Source organism: Suricata suricatta, chromosome 10 (assembly GCF_006229205.1).
Source record: "Suricata suricatta isolate VVHF042 chromosome 10, meerkat_22Aug2017_6uvM2_HiC, whole genome shotgun sequence".
NCBI lineage: Eukaryota > Metazoa > Chordata > Mammalia > Carnivora > Herpestidae > Suricata > Suricata suricatta.
Genome location: NC_043709.1, coordinates 94,296,631 through 94,317,160, shown reverse-complemented (window position 1 = coordinate 94,317,160; position 20,530 = coordinate 94,296,631). Strand labels below are relative to the sequence as shown.

Here is a 20,530-nt window from a genome sequence, read left to right as displayed (position 1 = left end):
CCTTGACACCAAACACTCGACCACTTAAAAATATTGAGAACTGGGGTGCTGGGTGGTTTAGTCGGTTAAGTGTCAGACTTTGGCTCAGATCATAATCTCGTGGCTCGTGAGTTCAAGCCTCACATTGGGCTCTCTGCTATTAGCACAGAAGCTGCTTCAGATCCTCTCTCTTCCTCTCTCTCTGCCCCTTCCCCACCTGTGTGTTTTTTTCTCTTTCTCGCTCTAAAATAAAATAAACATTAAGAAAAGAAAAACATTGACAATTTGTATTACATTTTCCTTATTTCAACACTATTAATTCTTGTCTCCATTATATTACTTTAAAAAAAAATACTTACAGATCTAGTTAAGGAACCATTTGGCAGGCATGCATTTATAGTCAATCTAGAAATTCCTAGAAAAGGATAACTTCAGACAAAGATAGAGGAATTTATACATTATAAAAGAGAAAGGTTGATTATTTATCCATCTGTGGCTCTTTTTAAATTAAGAAGATGGATGGCATATCTTACCAGCACCAATATCCAGATATAAAGTAAAAATTCAGATATTTAAGTGACTGCAAACATCCAGATATCAGACCTCTTATAAAATAAAGGATTAGAAATTGAAATAAAATTTTATTTTCAGGGCGCCTGGGTGGCTCAGTCAGTTAAGCGTCCGACTTCGTCTCAGATCATGATCTCATGGTTCATAGGTTCGAGCCCTGCATCAGGCTCTGTGATGACAGCTAGCTCAGAGCCTGGAGCCTGTTTCAGATTCTGTGTCTCCCTCTCTTTCTGACCCTCCCCTGCTCAGGCTGTCTCTCTCTCTCTCTCTCTCTCTCAAAAACAAATAAAAAACAAAAAATTTTTTTAAATTTTTAAATTTTCTTATTAAATGCTTTGTCATTAAATAGAAGCAAACTAAGTCAAGAAAATGGGAATACTAAATACATGACATTCTAATTGATTACTTTAATCAGGATCTATAAGAAGATATTTTATAGTAAAAATATTTGAGCATCAAGGTATATATTCTGTTGTAGTTTGGATATTAGGTGGGAAATAACAGCAAAATCTAAGGAAAGATTTTTTTTATAGTGTATACTGGGAGTTTAGTTTGTCTGGTGTCATACATTCATATTCACGGCCAACAATTTGAAGTAGATATTATTACTCATGGTTTATATTTGAACCAAAACTTCAGAGCTTAATTAAATACTCAGCAGAACTTACATAATTAGAAAGTGACAAAGCTGTACTACTCAGCCTCCTCAGATTTTAAAGCCCATGATCTTTTTACCTCATCCTGTGACCTCTCTTTTAGCTTTTACTTCATCTGAAATGACTTTGAATTGTTTTAAGTATGTTAATATTTTCAAGTTAATATCCTTATTCAACACATGAATTTCTTTTCTCTCCGTCTCTTTTTGTTTCTGAAATGATTTTTTTTTAATTAAAAAAATATTTTTTAATATTTATTTTTAAGAGAGAGAGAGAGTGTGTGTGTGTGTGTGAGAGAGAGAGAGAGAGAGAGAGAGAGCAGCAGCAGTGGGGCAGAGAGAGAGGAAGACACAGAATCGAAAATAGGCTCCAAGCTCTGAGCTGTCAGCACAGAGCCCAATATGGGGCTCGAACCCATGAACCTTGAGATCATGACCTGAGCTGAAGCTGGAGGCTTACTCAACTGAAATAATTTGTTTCTTGACTTCTGTCCCTACTCCACCCACTTCCCAAAGGCAGCCTTATGGTCCAGTAAAGTGCAGTGCTCTGTTTCTCTGAGTATTGCATAAAACATTTATCAAAATGTTGAATAACTTACTAGTAAAATATAGCTTAAAAAATTGGTAAAGGGAGGATGCCCCAAAAGACCACCCAAATAATGTCATTAGGGCAAAGATGAGCTTATTCTTACTTTGGTAAGGCAGAGTGCTTCTGAGAGGAAAGTTGGGATCTTCAAAAATAAGGTTCTAGGGGCACCTGGATGGCTCAGTTGGTTAGATGTCTGACAATGGCCTGGGTCATGATCTCATGTCTCATGTGTTCAAGCCCTGCTTCTGGCTCTGTGCTGACAGTGTTGTGCCCAGATTTTAATATTGCTCCAAGAAACCAGAGATTACCTGGGAGACTGAATGACGCATGCAAAAGCAAAGGGCTTTATTACGAATTTAGGCCCAGCCAGCCTAAACTCGGGCTCACAGACTTCAACAACACACTGGATCCACGTGGAGCGAGCCCCAAACGTGGCGGGGCAGGGCCTTTTATGCGTTTGGGAAGGGGGAGTTACAGGAAATTGTGACACAGGTACAGGGGTCCAATCAATATAGCATCATATCATTGACAGTAACTTTAACCAATTACAGAGTGGACCCAGGACCCTCACGTAGGGCGTGACTAGTCTTAACCGTCATCTTTAGGCCCGCCCTCAGAAATGTTAATGGTGTTAGCTGGCCTTCAAGGTCAGAGGGGAAACCTACATCAGACCTGCATCCTTACAACAGCTCAGATCCTGGAGCCTACTTTGGATTCTGTGTCTCCCTCTCTCTCTGATCCTCCCCAATTTGCACTCTATCTCTCTCAAAAATTAATAAACCTTAAAAAGAAATAAAATAAAAATAAGTTTCTAGGTTCTGGCTCAAGGAGCGCTTTTATTAGGAATGAGTAAGTCTCCTGACTTACGAGTTTAGGAGGCATGTGCACTGAAGTGCTGCGAAAAGAGTCTTGGAGACCAAGCAATTGATGCCATCAAAAACTTGAACAGATTAATGTTAGTTTAAAAGAGTTTAGGGCAAGTTCCTGAGATAAATAATAAATGTTTGAAACATATATCTTTCTGGGCAAGAGTTTCCTGGAATAGTAAAGTCATGTTACTGTGGACAGTGAGCTATATGGCTGTAGATGCTGTCAGTTCCCCAATTTTTTCTTCTCTTCTTTTCAATTCTCTTCTTTTCTTTCTTTCTTTTTCTTTTCTTTTCTTTTCTTTTTTTTTTTTTTTTTTTTTTTGGGCAAAAAGGTGATTCTATTAAAGTACAGGAGCAGGACCCATGGGCAGGAAGAGCTGCTCTGGGACCATGAAAAGAGACTGGTATATATACTATATGGAGGGGTGCCTGGGTGGCTGTCGGTTAAGCCTCCGGCTTCGGCTCAGGTCAGATCTCACTTTCGTGGGTTCGAGCCCCGCGTCAGGCTCTGTGCTGACAGCTAGCTCAGAGCCTGGAGCCTGTTTCCGGTTCTGTGTCTCCTCTCTCTGCCCCTCCCCCTCTCATGCTCTGTCTCTCTCTGTATCAGAAATAAATAAAATAGTAAAAAAAAAATTATACTATATGGAGCTGGGGGAGGGAAGGTCCAGGGGACGTTTCCAATGAGACTTTCATAGGCTAAAGAAGATGCCCCAGGATACTGGAGGCCAAGCTATTGTCAAACTAAGGTTGTTTTTCCCTCCAGCTAAGCATTAACATTAAGACGTTAAGGAGTTCCTGGGGAACTGTTTTACTCTGCCTGCCTCAAGTATCACAAATTTTCTGTTGCTAGATGTCGCATAATCTCTGTTTGGTCTATAACCCTTGAGACTCTTCCTTTCATTACATATAATGCAATATTAGTAAAAATATATGACTGTCATCTGTGCTTCAGAACCAGTGGTTAGAACTAAGGTTCCAGTTGGGAAATGTTGGTCCCTTGTATCCAAATTTATTATTATTATTATCATTATCATTATTATTATTATTATTATTTTGAGAACTCTTAGGCATTTTCTTAACTTCTTATACTAAACTGACTTGTCTTTCTACAAATGTATAGCCAGAGTTTTTAAATACATCTTCTTTTTCTTAATTGTTTTCTTTTAAATCCTAGATACTGTTTCTGAAGGATTTTTTGAAGACCTAGGTAAATCCTTGTTCAAGCATGTGTTCCTTTCTTTTTTGCTTCACAGTTTATCTTGTGTTTTCTCTCTGCTTAGTGTTTTGTCTTTTGAAAAGCTCTCAAAATTGAATCTAGAGAGATGCAAAAAGAAATAACAAGCCCACAGATCTCCGTGGTCCTCAGTCATATGGTTAGAGAGGGACTCCTTCCTTTTCACATTGCAATCTCTTGTGTCTGAGATGTAAATAGTGCTGACTGTTGGCAGAACAGGACACCTTACTCATTTTAAATGTTTTTTTCCTGAATCCCTCTACAACCAATGGCTAATGATTGAATAACACAAATGCTTTACATTTGTAAGGGAATCATCTCCATTGACATTTAACTAATTTGAATCATAAAGATACCATGTAATTTAACAAAGTACTATTGCTGTTCCATCTGTGACCTTACCATTACACCTTATTTATTTACAGCTCTAATATTTAATTCCTTTGTTATTAAGCTTTGATCCCAGTTTAAATGATAAGTTTTCTCAGAGCAGGTGAAATTTGAAACTGCTGTACACACTTCAAATGAAAAAATAGAAGTCAATTCCAATTTGGGTGGGAGTGTGTGTCGAAGGGAGGATAAGAAGGGACCAGAGTACATGAGGAAGCTAATGAATTATGGCATGCCACCAAAGAAGTGGCAAAACTGAGCAAATATCAACCCAAAATTTTGTTGCTTAACAAAAACCTTTACAAGTTTAGTGACTTTTTCCTCCAGTTCCTAGGTTGTCAATGACCCTTCCATTCATGTTATGATGTCATTTCATACCTCATTTTTTAAAATTCTTTCTTTGATGAAGCCCTTCAAGAGGAAAATGAAATGTCCCAAGTTGTTTTGAATTCAATCAACTTATTTAGAGTTTTTCTAAACTTATTCTAAAACAATCTGGGTGATAAATTTAATCCAAAATTTCTGTGATTTTTAGTTTAAAAATATCATGCTTACCCTTGAAAAGTTCCTTTTTCAACCATTGTACTCTATAGTTTAATCTTATTAGTTCCACACTGCAGAAGGAGCATCAAAGACCAAAAGAAAAAAATAGGCAGGGGGAAATAACTTGCTTTAAATTTGTTTTTTTTTAATGTTTTATTTATTTTTGATAGAGAAGACACAGAGCATGAGAGGGGGAGGGGCAGAGAGAGAAGGAGACACAGAACTGGAAGCAGGCTCCAGGCTCTGAGGTAGCTGTCAGCACAGAGCTGACACGGGGCTCGAACCCACGAACGCGAGATCTGACCTGAGCCAAAGTTGGAGGCTTAACCGACTGAGCCACCCAGGCACCCCAATAACTTGCTTTAAATTTAAGAGTTCTCTCAGTTCTAGACAATGTGATCACTGTTTTCCTTCTGACTTTTTCTTGCTTCAGATACTTGGCCTTGGTTGTCTTTGTAGGAGCATGTGTATTTGAAGATTCCCCAAAGAAGTGCTTTAATTATCCACATGTCCTACCCCAACATTGATTCAATAAAATCCACTACTTAACATTAACCATGGCAGGATCCTGTACTTGGTACCAAGGACAAAAAAGTAAATGAAATATTGTTCCTGTCTTTAAGGAACACAGGCTCTAATGAAAGATTGAACTTGGACATATGATCATGATCAGAAAAGCGGCAAAATAAGATCTTAAGGAAGCTGAGAACAGTAGACAAAAGGGACAGCCTCATAGAGGAGATCAATGCCTTGTAATCTGGACCGTGGAGACTGGAGGAGTGGGGGAAAGCAGAATGAAATGCAGTGCTAAATCTATGCATATGCTATTTGCAATAATCTAGGAACACTAAATAATCAGTAAGGTTGAAGTGAATATAGGAAGATAGAGCTGTAGACGTGGGCTAACTTCATTTTGTGAAGGGTGTTATAAATGGTGAACTGAACTTAATTTTTGCTATGGGCAACTAAAAGATTTTTGAACAAGAAAAGCAACACAGCAATTTCTTAGTGGATCTGACAACACTGAGAAGTACGCAGCCTGAGAGCACAGACTGTGTGTTTTGAGTTTGGAATCTTAGCACCCGACAGAAGGTGCAATATAGTATATGGGCATGCAATAAAATATATGTTGAAACCTGAAGAAAATGATTAGAAGAATGACAGCCAGGAGATTATGAGGCAATTACTGAAAGTTGATACAAGAGATGGTGAGGGATTACTTAAAAATAAAATCTTTTAAAAAGTGGGGGGGCAGGGCTAACCAGCTCAGTCGGTAGAGCATGCAACTTTTGATCTCAGGGTTTTGAGTTTTGAGCCCCATGTAGGGTGTGGAGATTACTAAAAACAAATTTTTAAAAAAAGAGAGAGAGGGAGAGAGAGAGAGAAATGATGGGGCCTTGGGCTCAATTATAGGACCAGAAATTTGCAAAAGGAAACGATATAGGGCGGGCTTTATTTGTACTTCCTGACGAGATCGGGCACATTCAGGGTGGTATGGCCATAGACTATTTGTACTTTCTGTTTTCCATAGACTTAACAATTTGTAGAAGGTGATAGAGGAAAGGGGAGAGTGGTGTTCCATGATTGCTATGCTAGAGGGGTGAACAGCGTTGCTGATAATTTCCTTTTGTCCAACAGATTCATGTCAAAATATCATGCATATCTGGAAGGAAACACAGTGAATCTGTCTGGCAGTTTTTCTCAGAAATCATGAGATATCTGGCGATTATAGATGATTGTATATCATGGTCAGTTGAGAATAGATGGCAAAATAGATGAAGCAGAAGCATTAAAAAGGGGGAGAGTGGCAAATAGGCAGACAAGAGCTGTTAAGAATGTACATTCTGAGGAGGCTAGGATCTCTCTGCCTTTCTCTTCTGCCCCTTCTCTGGGCCCTGGTCATTACCTAGTCCCACTGAAAATAGTAATACATTACTTCTATCTATGTTTAGGCTCTGGTAGATCCTACTTGCCTTATATAAGTTTGTGGCTAATGTTTCTTTTGACTTGTTCCTTTCTGAATCTGTGTTCTCTTGCCTAAGTAGGTACTGAATTACTCAAAAAAATCAGAGAAGAATTACAAGTCAAACCCCAAGGAGAAAATGGAGATCAGAGTGGCAAGATGGGCAAAGATAGAAAGAAAGACGATGGTTATCAGCACAGGCCTTACAACCAAGGAGGCCTGGGAAGCGCATATAGCAGAGGTGGCCTACATGTCCCAGGTGGTCCAAGTGGCCAAATAATCCAAGGTCGCCTGGGTAGCCATGGTAGCCATGGTGGCTTTGGTGTCTGGAGAGACCAGCATGCAAGAGGTAACCAGCGTGGTTGGCGTGGTTGGCGTGGTTGGCGTGGTCGCCGTTGACAAGGAAAACCAACGGAAGAGGGCCTCCCATGATCCCTAGGTATCAGTTGTATTCTTATTCACTAATCTAGTGACTTTCTCTTTTTAAATTTCTGAATTCTCTCTTCTTGTTTATGTTCCGTTCTCTCATTTAAATCTTGACTTTAATCCCTCTGGAACTTCTTGTCTTTGTTGCAATTCTCCTTGCCTCACCCACACCCATAAAAATGTCTCCCCCATTCTCATAAGAACAGCTGTTACCTTCATCCTGAATCCCCTTTCCTTTCCCTCTTCTCTCTTCTCTTCCCTTTTCTTTACTCTCTCCTGGCCTCCTCCTATCATGTCCTCCTCCTTCCTCTCTCTCTGTCTCTCTCTTAACATGATGTCTTGTAATGAGACTACCCACTAGTAGAAATATCAGCATAGATAATGTCCCAGCCAAAATGAATACTTCTGTCTAAAATTCTTCTCTTTGTTTCAGAAATTGATAGAGATCAACTGGCCACCATGGACTTTTCAGTGATGTATACTTGGCCTTTCCTTTCTCCAACTTCAAATCATCAATAAAGTCATCAGCATTAATGCCCTGGCTCTTGTTTTCTTTCTAGGGCCACGGTTCTTAGGGGACAAGAAGGATAGGTTTGGAAATACAAAACCCTAATTGGACTCCAACTGTTCTGTCTCATGCAGCTTTACAGGTAGTTCTGATTTTAATAATTTTGTGAAGACTTAACTACCACCAATATTACAAAGCAAACAATTTTATTCTTGAGACCAGTGATGGACTTTGCCAATTTCAGATACCAATACACATACCCTTTTCTCAGCTCAGACACAGAGAGTTACTTGTAAACCCTCTTGATTTCTGGAAGTCCTTTAATGCATATGTAACAAGTTATGGCTCAAGTGTTGGTGAAGATATGTAGAAAAGAGAACACTCATGTACCATTGATGGGAATGCAAAATGGTGCAGCCACTATAAAAAACAGCATAGAGGTTCCTTACAAAATTAAAAATAAAACTACAATACAATCCAGCAATTCCACTTCTGGATATTTATCCAAAGAAAATAAAAATATTATTTTGAAAATTTAGTTTTCATATACTAAAATAGTTTGAAATACATGTACCCATATATTCATTGCAGTATTATTTACAGTAGCCAAGATATGCAAGCAGATGGATGGATAGAAAAGATGTGGTATATGGATACAATGAAATATTACTCGGACATAAAGAAAGAAGGAAACCTTGCCATTTGTGACAACACAAATGGACCTCCATTATGCTAAATGAAGTACGTCTGACAGAACAGACAAATACCATATGATTTCACTTATATGTGGACTCTACAAAACAAAACAAATGAACAGACAAAACAAAACAGAAACAGAATCAGATACAGAAAATTATCCAGTAGTTGCCAGAGGGGCGTGGGGGAAGGATAGGCAAAATAGGATTAAAAAGGTAGGAACATACATTTATAAAAGAAATAAAACACAGGGATACAATGTACACATAAGGAATACAGTTAATAATATGTAACAATAATATGGTAAATAGATTTATCAGGGTGATCCCTTCATGATGTATATAAATGTTGAACCACTATGTTGTACACTTGAGACTGATATAATGTTGTATGTCAACTACACTTCCATTTTTTAAGGTTTATCTATTTATTTTGAGAGAGAGAGAATCCCAAGCAGGCTAGGATTCTGGTCAGCACAGAGCCCAATGGGGGGCTCGAACTCACAAACCATGAGATCATGACCTGAACCAAAATCAAGAGTCAGACATTTAACTAACTGAGTCACCCAGGCGACTCTACACCTCCATTTAAAGAGAGAGAGAGAGAGAGAGAGAGAGAGAGAGAGAGAGAGAGAAAAGTAACCAGAAACAATAAAAATTAATACCTAAGTAGGGGAAATTTCGACAGACACACACATATACAGGGAGAATACCATGTGAAGATAAAGGCAGAGATTGGGGTGACATAGCAGAAGCTAAGGAGCACCAAAGACTACCAGCAAACCACCAGCAGCTAGGAGAGATGCCTGAAAAGATGTCTTCAGAGCCGTCAGACTGAACCAACATCTTCTTCTCAGACTTCTAGTCTCTAGAACGGTGAGGAAGTAGATTTCTGTTGTTGAAGTCACTCTGTTTGCAGTGCGTTGTTACACAACCTCAGCAAACGAATACAGCATGAAAATTTACTTAGCAGATTTCCTAAATGAATGAGCATACTTCTGTTAATTACAACATCAGTATTCCATCCACCTCCAAAGCCCCGGAACGGAGATCAACAGAAAGAGCTTTTACAGGAAAGCCTCTCTCGGTTGGGCTCCAAGTAGACAGTTTAGGAACTGTGCTTAACCTAAAAGATCTTGTTTCTCTGAGGGTCCATATTTGGTTGTACCTATGGGGACTCACACATGTACATGAGGTGGCTTCCAAAGGCCTACTATAAAATTAGGTGAGGATAACAATAAAGGTTTTAGTGGATATTTCTATCAAGAATATATAAGTCATTTGCTTTTAGTAATAGTCTTAATGAAGAGTTTACAGGTAAAATAACAGACACAAAGTCAACATGTTTAATTCTATTTATTCCCATGTGCCCTGCCAAGTTCAGTTCTGAAATCAGACCTTGAACTGACCTCCTTGGAAGTGGAATTAATCTCTGGTTGTGCTGGCATTCTCAGTACCCTGATAGACTTGACATACAATTTCTGAAGGAATGGAATCGTTCTACGGATGAGGTTGGGTACCTTTCACAGTGCAAAATATATGATGATACCTAAACCTGAGGGTGGAAACATTTGACAGTGACCTGGCGGATTTAAGAATAAGCAGGAGCTTTCTTTCTACCTGCAAGCAGGGTGGGAGCTGTAACTGTGATCTTTTCCAATTTTCCATTATTTACTGAAAGCATAGGGGTAAAAACAAAAAAACAAAAACCAACATGCCTCATAATAACACTAGGCATTAAACATAATTGACAGTAACTTACTAGATAATGCATTACTATCATTTCAATCCAAATACTGGGCAGCAAAGCTCATGGTCTTATATCCAGATCAATAGTTTTGCATAATTTAAAATGAGTGAACAGGTAAGGACATTCACAAATGACCCATTAAATGCCCTGCTTTGTGTTTAGAAGGAGATACCAAAACCTGGCTTTACTAGTTAAACACACGCTCAGCAATACGATCTTCAGTTCAGAGCTCTCTATTCCCCATTTCTGCTCTTCAGTATCATCCAAAAAAGCTGTTCCCAGCCCACTGGGAGGAACTGCCGGCTTGCTCACATTAAAATAAATCTTTTCAGGACGCCTGGGTGGCTCAGTTGGTTAAGTGTCTGGCTTTGGCTCAGGTCATGATCTCACAGTTCGTGAGTTCAAGCCCCATGTTGGGCTCTGCACTGACAGCTAGCTCAGAGCCTGGAGCCTGCTTCAGATTCTGTATCTCCCTCTCTCTCTGACCCTCCCCTGCTTGTGCTGTCTCTCTCTGTCTCTCAAATATATTTTCCTTGCAAATACCTCAGACAGGTATAAATTGTAATATAAAATTTTGTTTTAGGAGAAGGCGTACCACCTTATGAAAAGATTTTATTTTATTTTTTATGTATTTTATTCTGACTACACTGTATAGAGCGATTCCTCTCCTCCAGTTATTCTCAGTTGCATCAGTCATGGCTTGAGTCAAACATGCGTGAAACAAACCATGAGTTTGTTTACCCAATGGTTATCTGTCTTCCATTATGTTTTCCATGATTACACATCACCTGAGAGCAAGGACTTTATCACATTTCATCTGCATTTACAGCATCCAGGGTCATACCTAACACTCAGATATTCAATGTGTGAGTGTATATGTACTTATTAAACAAGGAGTAAAAATAAGAAGGAAAGGGCACCAGGGCGGCTCAGTCAGTTAAGTGTCCGATTTTGGCTCAGATCATGATCTCATGGGTTGCGAGTTTGAGCTCTGCATGGGGCTCTGTGCTGACAGCTCAGGCCCTGCATCCTGCTTCAGATTCTGTCTCCCCCTCTTCTCTCTACACCTGCCCCCCCAAAAATGAATAAACATAAAAAAAAAAGGAAGGAATTTGTCTGCACTCTATGTAACCAGTTTGCTACATTCTTTTAGAGTAAGCCTAAAGAACTCTACTCCAAGCACTGGGAGTAAAAGAAGTAATACAAATACTTCTTTAAACTCTGAGATATTATCATTTTTGCATAATTTTTTAGAATTAATATAATCTCAGAAAATAAACCACTTGTTTTAGCTACATGACTTTCATCCTCGGTATGCCAGTAAGTAGAAGTTACATATAGTAAGAGATTTCTAATAGGGCTTCTGTTTCCACCTTAGTATCCTTTGCCTGACTGTTATTCACAGAGAAATTGAATATTGAAGTGTTATTTTTGTAATGCAAGTAGATGATCATGTTTCTAGGGTCTACAGTATGAAGACATCAAGCATGAATTTTTCAAGCTTTCCCTTAACCCTCAGGGTTTTGTTGTTGTTGTTGTTCCCATGGCTAATAAATCTAAATAAATTGGTTTCTGGATAGGTGGGTGGTGGGGACAGGTACTTCTTAAATCAATATTGAAAAGAATGTAGGGTTTGGTTTATGCATCTAATTTTCTATTGTTTCTTTAACTTACAAGGCAATCAATATAAATGTTCTTAAACCTATCCGCTTAATCAATGTCTATCTTGCACTGTCAGATTCAGAGAAGATTAACGCATGAAACTCATGTGGAAGCAATTTTTATTTCTACCAAATTTATCGATGAGAATATTTATAAACATTTGCTCTTCTACACACAAAGGTTATGGCTACTCTAGGCTGATTAGTAACGGCGTGAATCACTCTGCAACATAAAGGATGTGGTTTTGTTGAAATTTCTCAAGTAGTATTCTCCTGGCATGTAGAGATGATCTGTATTGAATCGATGACTCCATTAACAGTTTTGACATTTTAACATCTCAATGCATAAGTTTTTTTAAATGTTTTTTATTTTTATTTTTTTGGAGAGATGGAGAGAGACAGCGCGAGCAGGGGAGGGTCAGAGAGAGAGGGAGAAACAGAATCTGAAGCAGGCTCCAGGCTCTGAGCTGTCAGCACAGAGCCTGATGGGGCTGGAACTGACAAACCGTGAGATCATGACCTGAGACGAAGCCAGATGTTTAACCGACTGAGCCACCCAGGTGCCCCAATGTATAAGTTTTTGATCGAAGATCTCATTTTATAAGGGTATCATGACAATCAGTTTCTGGTGTAGTCCTAGTCTGCTAAAAGCAAATGTACATGTCTCTTTTATGGAGAAGTATACTTCAATAAGCAATAATTTTTTTTTGTTTTTAAGCCAGCGTTGTTTTATATAAACTCTCCTGCTCTCACACAGATGAGTATCTTTCTTTCATTCATCTACAGTCTAAAATAATTTTTGAACTTGCTGTGACAGTATTTATTTTAATCACAATATATGTCTTAACTGTGATAATAATCAGTATTCATTTCTGCTATATTCATAGAATTGCATAACACTTTGATGAAGATTGTCACCATACTGAGCTTTTTCCAAAGGTGGTGACTAGTCAGGTGATCTGAGAAAAAAGGGTAACTAGGACCATGGGGATGAGTGAGCTGCTTTTCATATGGATGCAAATAACAAGAAGATGCTATTACAGTTGTTCTGAATTAGTTGTACAATTTTGCATTTGGAGAAATGATAGAGACCTAACTATGAAAGTGCTCTCTCCTCTGACAGTTAATATGAGGATATTAACTTTTATATATTCTGAAACTGTTAAAAGAAAAAACTCTGAAAGGGAGGAGAGAGAGAAGAGGAGAAAGACAAAGGAGGCAAAATCATCTCTATGTGAGCTTTCCTAAGCTACAACAATAGACGTACTACATATATTTAAGAGTAACTAACCATATAAAACCAACATTAATGCAAGAGTGGAAGACAAGTAAGAAACATCATGTTTTCCTTCATCCCAGTAAATGATAGTCTTCAGATCCATTTATGGTGTTAGCAATTTCTTCTTTTCAGGATATACTTTACTTTCCATAGCACCCTTAGAGACGCCTGTCTTAAATTAGTGTTCCCCAGAATTAGAATAAATGAATGGCTTGAGGGATAGATGAGAGCTATCAACTCACCAATCATGACAGCTAATTCAGTCTCTGGCATAAAGTAGCTGGAGGTGGCTACGAGGAAGGCCAAATAGTAAGCAATGAAGAGAAGGAGGAAGGAGATGACAGCTTTCATGGCTCCCACGTGAGCTTCGATGCTGGGGTCTCTGCACCCTGTGGCACTGACCTTCATCTGCCGGGTATGTCTCCACAGGGAGAGGAGCAAGAGGAGAAATGAGAGCAGGGACACAGAAAAGGGGAATAGCGTCAACAGGTTGAGGCAGATCTTGATGGAGGCATATTGGGCTTTATTTACTCTGCATTTCACAGTTACATTTGTTTTCTTCTTTACCCTAACACAAGACCTGAAGTCATCATTCAAATTCTCAGTGACGACAAGGCTAATAAACACAGAGAGGGCCAAGGATCCCAGCAGGATCCTAGGAATCACACTGTCAATTCTCCACTTCATCCAGAGGAAAAGGGGATGGAAGAAATTCGCAATCTTGAGGAAATAGAAAATGCTGAGGAAGGTGGCAAACCAGACATTTAAGTGGTTGGTTAGCGTCCAGAAGAAGTCAATGATTCTCATTTGTTTACCAGTAGTATAGACATCTGGATACAGCCCCAGTATAAAATAGTCTAATAGTATTATACATAATAGACAAATTCTGGATATGGCCAGACTTGTGAGGATTAAATCAATGGAAGCAATCTTCCTAGTTTTGATCCAGTTCATGCAGTTTACCAATCCAATGAATACATTCCCTAAAATCCCCACTGAAAATTCTCCAGCTGCTATGAGCAGTAAGATGCTCTCCACTTTATCCGGCATGGTAAAATACAGAAATATCCAATCTTTTTCTAGTTGAACTGATGTAGTTAGACAGGTACACCTACTTCTTAGATTTTGCTGTAATTTTCTTTACCTCTTTTACTGTAGTCTCTCTTGTGATGGAGACGGGAATGATAAACAAAGACTGTAGCTATCATCATTAAACCCTTATTAGTCTCGGGAAGCTAATGTGATTGGTAATCCCTGGCCTGGTCACTGCATGTATCACCTGTATGTAAAACCTGTATCTTCAGCAGGGTTTACTTTTCCACCTTGGCTCATTTAGGCTGAGCTACATTTTAGGATGCAAATTAGACCTGTTCTTTTCCATGATCCTGCACTTTCTAAGGCTATGTTTTGTAAATTTTGGATTTGTTAATCTGTGGCGCCCACTAGTAACCTCAGCAAGACTACTAGCTTCAGCAAATAAAAATACAGGACACCCAGTTAAACTTGAATTTCAAATAAAAAATAATTTTTAAGTGTATATACTAATCACATGAGATTACTGAAATTCAAATTTAGTTGGGTGTCCTGTATTTTATCTGGCAAATCTAACCTCTGAAGACTTTCTAACAAATAGGAAAGGGGCCCAAATCAAAATGTGTGACAGAATCTTCATTTTGTCACATGATAATATTGATTACCACTAAAAATCTAAAGTTTGGGTTAACATTGAGAACCATAGAGTTTCAGGAAATTTAAAAAGTTTAACACTAAATATAGATAATTTGGTTCTAAAAAAGATTTTAGCTCATTTATATTGGCTGTTCAGATGAAAAGTTATATACACAAATTTTCATATAATAATGCATTGTCTTAGTAGTCAAGTGACATTTAATGGTCATTTAGTTTGTGATGCCATATTTAAAAAATTTTTTAATGTTCTCCTGTCTTATACAACAAATAGCATCTGAAATGCTAGGATATTAGAAATATAGTTGATGAAGTTTATATACATAAGACTAAATATTGGGACATTACAGGGTGAATTTCATATCATCATATGCAGAAAAATTGATGTTTCAGGTAATTAATATTTTAGTTATAACAAAAGGAAATGAGTAGATTGAAACAGACCAGCATTTGACATAGCAAATGGTAGGAGCTGATATGCACAGTCCTGAACTTTGACGGGAACAGACATGAACTTAGACGTTCTAAGTTCCAGATCAAGTGTTTCAGTCCAACTCTAGTAAGGAAGGATTTGATGTTCACAGTAAAATGATGATTTTTTTTGTAATTTATTTTGTGTGTGCTATGGGCATACATTGCTTTTCTAGGAATAGCATGTAATTATCCTACAATGTATGTTAATTTCTTCTCAATTAATTGCGTTTCTAAAGTCCTGCGTTAAAAGAACCATTGCAGGTCATATCAAGAAAGGAACTTGAGAGAAGCAGTCTGATTGATATTACTTAGCCCCATCTTTTTACCAAGACTGTGAAGGAATCTTCTAGGAATACGCTTAGACAGACATGCTTGAATGAGTTCTATTCCCATCCTTTGCTGCCTGAACAGCAAGTGGTTCATACAAAAATTTAATTTCGAGGCAAATGAATAGGAGGTGCCAGAAAAAGGTCCACCAGAATATATTATCTAGGAGACCACCCAAAGCAGCACTCACTTGGGAGGATAGAGATACATAACTGGGAAACTGAACCAGACACGGGACAGGGGAAGATCTGAGTTCCTAGTTAATATTCCAAAGGGAATGGCCCAACAGAGCCATTAGGGCAGAAATATTAAGGGTCAGCAATGAAAAATATGTGATTGGGATAAAAATGAAAACACTCAGTTGTGCAGCTCAGTGCTCTTTACTATGGGTCAAAGTAAAACTTTAAAAGAAACTACAGGTAGGACATGCCTAACCTTTGCAGAGAAGAGGCAAAAAGAATAAGTATGAGCTCTGAAATTCTCAGAGGAAACAGTTAAGATGAGAATCTGGGATGTAGAGACACAGAAAGGATATGAACATTCACGTGCCAATAGGTCTCAAGAACACTTCATGATGTGTACCCAAAATAAATAGGATAACTTGAAAAAATGAGAATGTATTTTTTATTAGGCAGCAAGGTTTGGTTTTCAAGTTTACTTATAAAGCTAAGATTTTACATCATGGAGGCCGTTTTGCCATATCTCAACATCTAGATAGATGCCTGCCTCAGCTTGTTATTTTTAATAATTAAAATGAGTGAATGACCAGAAGGATAGAGAATTGCTATAGCTTCTCCAAGCATCACAACTAGCTCACTCTTGTTCATAAGGTGGCTAAAAGTTGCCAAAAAAGAAGCCCCATAATATACAAAAAGGAGGAAGAGAAATGAAGTCATGCTTTTCATGGCTCCCACATGGGCCTTTCTTTGTGCTGCGATCCCCACAGCCTATAATACTGGGTTTCATTTGCTTGACATGTCTCTATAGGGACAAAAATAAAAAGAAAAATGAGACCAATGACACAGTGCATGGAACAATTGCCAACAGGTTAATAAGGAGAATCAGCCAGTTGAAGTGTTGACTCTTACTCACATGGAACATTTCCGGGCAGTTACTTTTATGTTTTGCAATTTTATGAAACTCATAATCATAATTTGGTATCATTACCAGTAGAAGGCTGACCAAGGAGGAAATAGCCAAAGAGCCCAGCAGAATTCAATGAATCACTCTGTCAATTCTTCCTCTTTGGCCACAGCAAAAATGGGTGGGAGAAATTGGCTATCTTGAGGACATAAAAAACATTGAGACAGGTGGCAAACCATATACTTAACTAGTTGGCAAGTGTCTAGAATATACGCATGATGGATTGTAGTTTAACATTTTCATAAAAATCTGGGTAGAGTACCATTATGATGACATTTAGTACCATTCTACAGAGCAAACAAATTCTGGAGATGGCTAGACTGGGAATGATATAGTCAGTTGAGATCTTTTTCTTCCTAATCCAGTCAATCCAGTTACCAGTCCAATGTATTCATTCCCCCAAAATTCCTATTATGAATTCTCCAATTATTATGATTATGAAGATGTTATCTTCCGTACTGAGCATGTTGATAGAGAGAACACCATGATTTCCGATATCACAGATGAGCTAATTTACAGATTCTCAGTTGGAGGGTGGTAAATAAGTTCTTCAAATCACAGAATAATGTTTTCATTTCACTCACTATTTGGATTTTGGCATCATTCTGGAAGTACCAAGCTCTCTTTTGAAATATGATGGCTTCTACATTTGTGAGAACTAAATCAATTGGCTGTTCAAAACATTTTGACTAGTTTTGAGCCCGGGCAAATTATAATCATCACCCTTTAGTGAGTGGTAAGTGAAATGTTTGGTTGAAAATGCTCTCATACAAATTAAAAAAGATTGTATTTCATGAATTTGCAACAGGCTTCTTGCTATTGAGTTTTGCATACTTTAACTTCTTGGACTGAGTTTCAAATAGGAAGCCACAGAAAGAAAACAAAAAAACCCATGGGTTCCATAAAAATCACAATGTGAAAATGAGAGTTCATTTTCATCATCATAAATTGTAAACCAATCAAGAGTCATATTTCCTAGTGGAAATGAAGTTTAGTTTTTTAAATGATCAGTAAAATTGGGTTACAGAAAATTAACATTCAGTCAGAGGATCATAATTTTCAATTTCATGTAAATAGTATGATACCAGTCTAATTATAAATGCTATAGTGTTATTAGTCAGGCAGGCACATGGCAATATTTACAAAAATTTTCTCTCTATGCAGTTTTTTAATAGAGGTGAAAGATGCTAAAGATTTGCTAGTTTCATTACATTTATTTAATACAGGAAATGATCCCCATTTGAAATGCTCATTCCAGAATGTTGTCTCTTGGATAATAAACATTTTCATATAAAATTAAGGAAACACACTTTAAATTATTCTCTTTATAATCGACTCTTTTTATAAGACTGATAATCTCACATTCTCCATTGTAGTCATTTCTCCAGATGGGACAATCACATTTTAAAAAATGTTAACCAAATAATATTTCCAGGGAATAAGACTAATTCTACTATCAAATCAATTAATTCTTTCTTGGGGGACCCAGTCCACAATAAATTTATATCTAAGTAATACAAATCACAAAACTAGGGTTCTTCTTCTTGTATTTAAGTGCTTATATAATGTAAACAACATATGTAGTATATTTCCTATTTCTACTGCATAATAGGATAGCATAAAATTAATAATTTAAGGAAACCTAGTTATCTGTAAAATGTTACCAGAAACAGAATAGAAGAGTGAATGATGCTAAGAGAGAAAAAAAAATCCCAAAGAAACATGTCAAATATTCTTGAGTCTAGAAGGGCAGAGAAAACATTCCAAAGAATCTTTGAGAATTGACTCTAAAACTAGGTGGTTTTGATATACTTATCTCTAACTGCGCACCCCCATCCCTTTTCCTGGTCAAACATGTTGTTGAAATCACATCTCTTTTCCTACATTATATTTCTTTTACCCTAGAGAGGATCTCACTAGTGTTTTATTTCCTTCCTTATCAGGACAAGTCATTCTAGAAATGGAGGGGATAGAAGAGAAAAGATAAGAACTGACCTCTGGCTCAGATGAAGTACAGTTTTTTTATGATCGATTTCATAGGAAGGGCTGATATGTCTAAAACCTCTTCCCCACAGCCTGTTTGCCTGAAATTCTTCTGTTTTTGGAACTCAAGGCTTTTACTAGAATATGATAGAATGGAGAATCTCTATGCCTCTAGGCAATTATATGAACTATTAGCGTGGGATTTAGATTCATCTTTCTTGCGGAAACAAGGAAATACATGTGGCCCAATGATAACATTTGATTTAAAGTTAAACAAGATGACAATGTGAAGAAACACAAAGGGAAAAATGTAGAATAATGATAGCTATTCATGATTTCCTAACAGTGTACAATTAAACAAATGAATGTAATCACCCTGGAGAAGGGAGACCATCTTGTGTTAATTTCTTTCTCTTTGCATTTAGGAATATCTGTGGAACAAGAGGTCTCCTTCTTTGGTGGAAGCCCTTCAAACACCTTAGCACCTTCAGCAAGGCCTCCCTCAGCTTGCTGTTCCCCATTATCAGGATGAATGCATGGCTTGATGGGAAAAGGAGGGCTACAATACCACCAAACATCAGCACGAATTTCCCCTGAGGAATCAGGAAGCTGGAAGTGACTATAAGAAAAACTGCATAATACATAATGAAGAGGAGCGCAAAGATGACCACTGCCTTTATGGCCTTCATGTGTGCCTCTGTGCTGGAGTCCCTGGGCCCTGTGGCATAAAGTTTCATCTGCTTAATATGTCTAAATAGGGAGACAAGTAACAAGAGAAATGAGATTAGGCAAAGAGCAAAGGGGACCAGAGCCCACAGGTTCAGCATAATCACTTTGAAATTGCTTGGGGGGTTTCTCAATTTGAATTCCCAAGTTCTGTTTTCCTTAGGATTGATGTTGAGGTGCTCCCAGGAGAACTCTTTCAAAAAAACACTAATAATGATGGAGGTGAGGAAGGATGTCAGAAAAAGCCCCAAGATGATTCTGTTAACTTTTAGCTTCAGCCAGAGGAAGAACGGGTGGGATATGTTGGCTATCTTAAGTAAATAGAAAATGCTGAGGCAGGCCGTGAGCCAGACACTTGAATGATTGCTCAGTGTCCAGAAAGCATCCACAATGCTGATCATCTTGCTCCGAACATACTCGGGTGGAGAAAGCAGCAAAAGAAAGCCATCTATAGATATCACACACAACAAACAGATTCTGGAAGTGGCTAAGCTCACCAGGATGATGTCAATCATGGAGACATCTTTCCTTTGGAGCCAACCAGTGCAGTTAACCAGTACAATAAATCCATTGCCCCAAATTCCTACAGTCAATTCACCAGCAATCAAGATCAAATATGTTACCTCCACTGTACTTGGCATGTCAGCAACGTTCCTAATTTGGGGTATCGCCAAAGATAGTATCAGCTTTCAGACGACCAGGGAAGGATGGTGTCTGAGTCTGCCACTTAGGTCCTGCTGGGCAGTTGTCTTTTCCTGTCCTCTTTGTTGCCTATGACCCTGCCAAGTGAGACAGCCACATCTGCTCTGCGTGACAACTACTTGAAGACTTACTGATGGACCAGTCATGTCTTTCGTGTGCAGTGATGATTGAAAGCCTCTAAGATGCAAATAGGAATGGATCTGATTTCTTGGATTTGCATAATCTTTCTCCTGTGAAGTTCTGTATATTTTGGAGTCTTTGAATGTAAGCTGTTGACCAGGAACTTCAAGAAAGAATCAATTACTTGGAAAATAATGGATCCAATTTTATTTGGAGATGTGGCAACATTACCATCTCTAATGACTTGCAAAGTGCCCC

The 20,530-nt window shown here is 38.1% G+C and overlaps 2 protein-coding genes and 1 pseudogene across 2 annotated transcripts; all 3 read right to left on the bottom strand.

Moving 5' to 3' along the window:
- Positions 1-13,222: 13,222 nt before the first annotated feature.
- On the bottom strand, positions 13,223-14,161 carry LOC115305305 (taste receptor type 2 member 7-like). Its single transcript, XM_029955544.1, has one exon. The coding sequence runs from the start codon at positions 14,159-14,161 to the stop codon at positions 13,223-13,225; it is 939 nt and encodes a 312-aa protein (XP_029811404.1).
- Positions 14,162-16,272: 2,111 nt separating this feature from the next.
- On the bottom strand, positions 16,273-17,207 carry LOC115305304 (annotated as a pseudogene).
- Positions 17,208-19,095: 1,888 nt separating this feature from the next.
- On the bottom strand, positions 19,096-20,091 carry TAS2R9 (taste 2 receptor member 9). The gene has a single exon (XM_029955543.1). It carries the CDS (start codon positions 20,089-20,091, stop codon positions 19,096-19,098), a length of 996 nt encoding a protein of 331 aa, XP_029811403.1.
- Between the last annotated feature and the right edge of the window lie 439 nt (positions 20,092-20,530).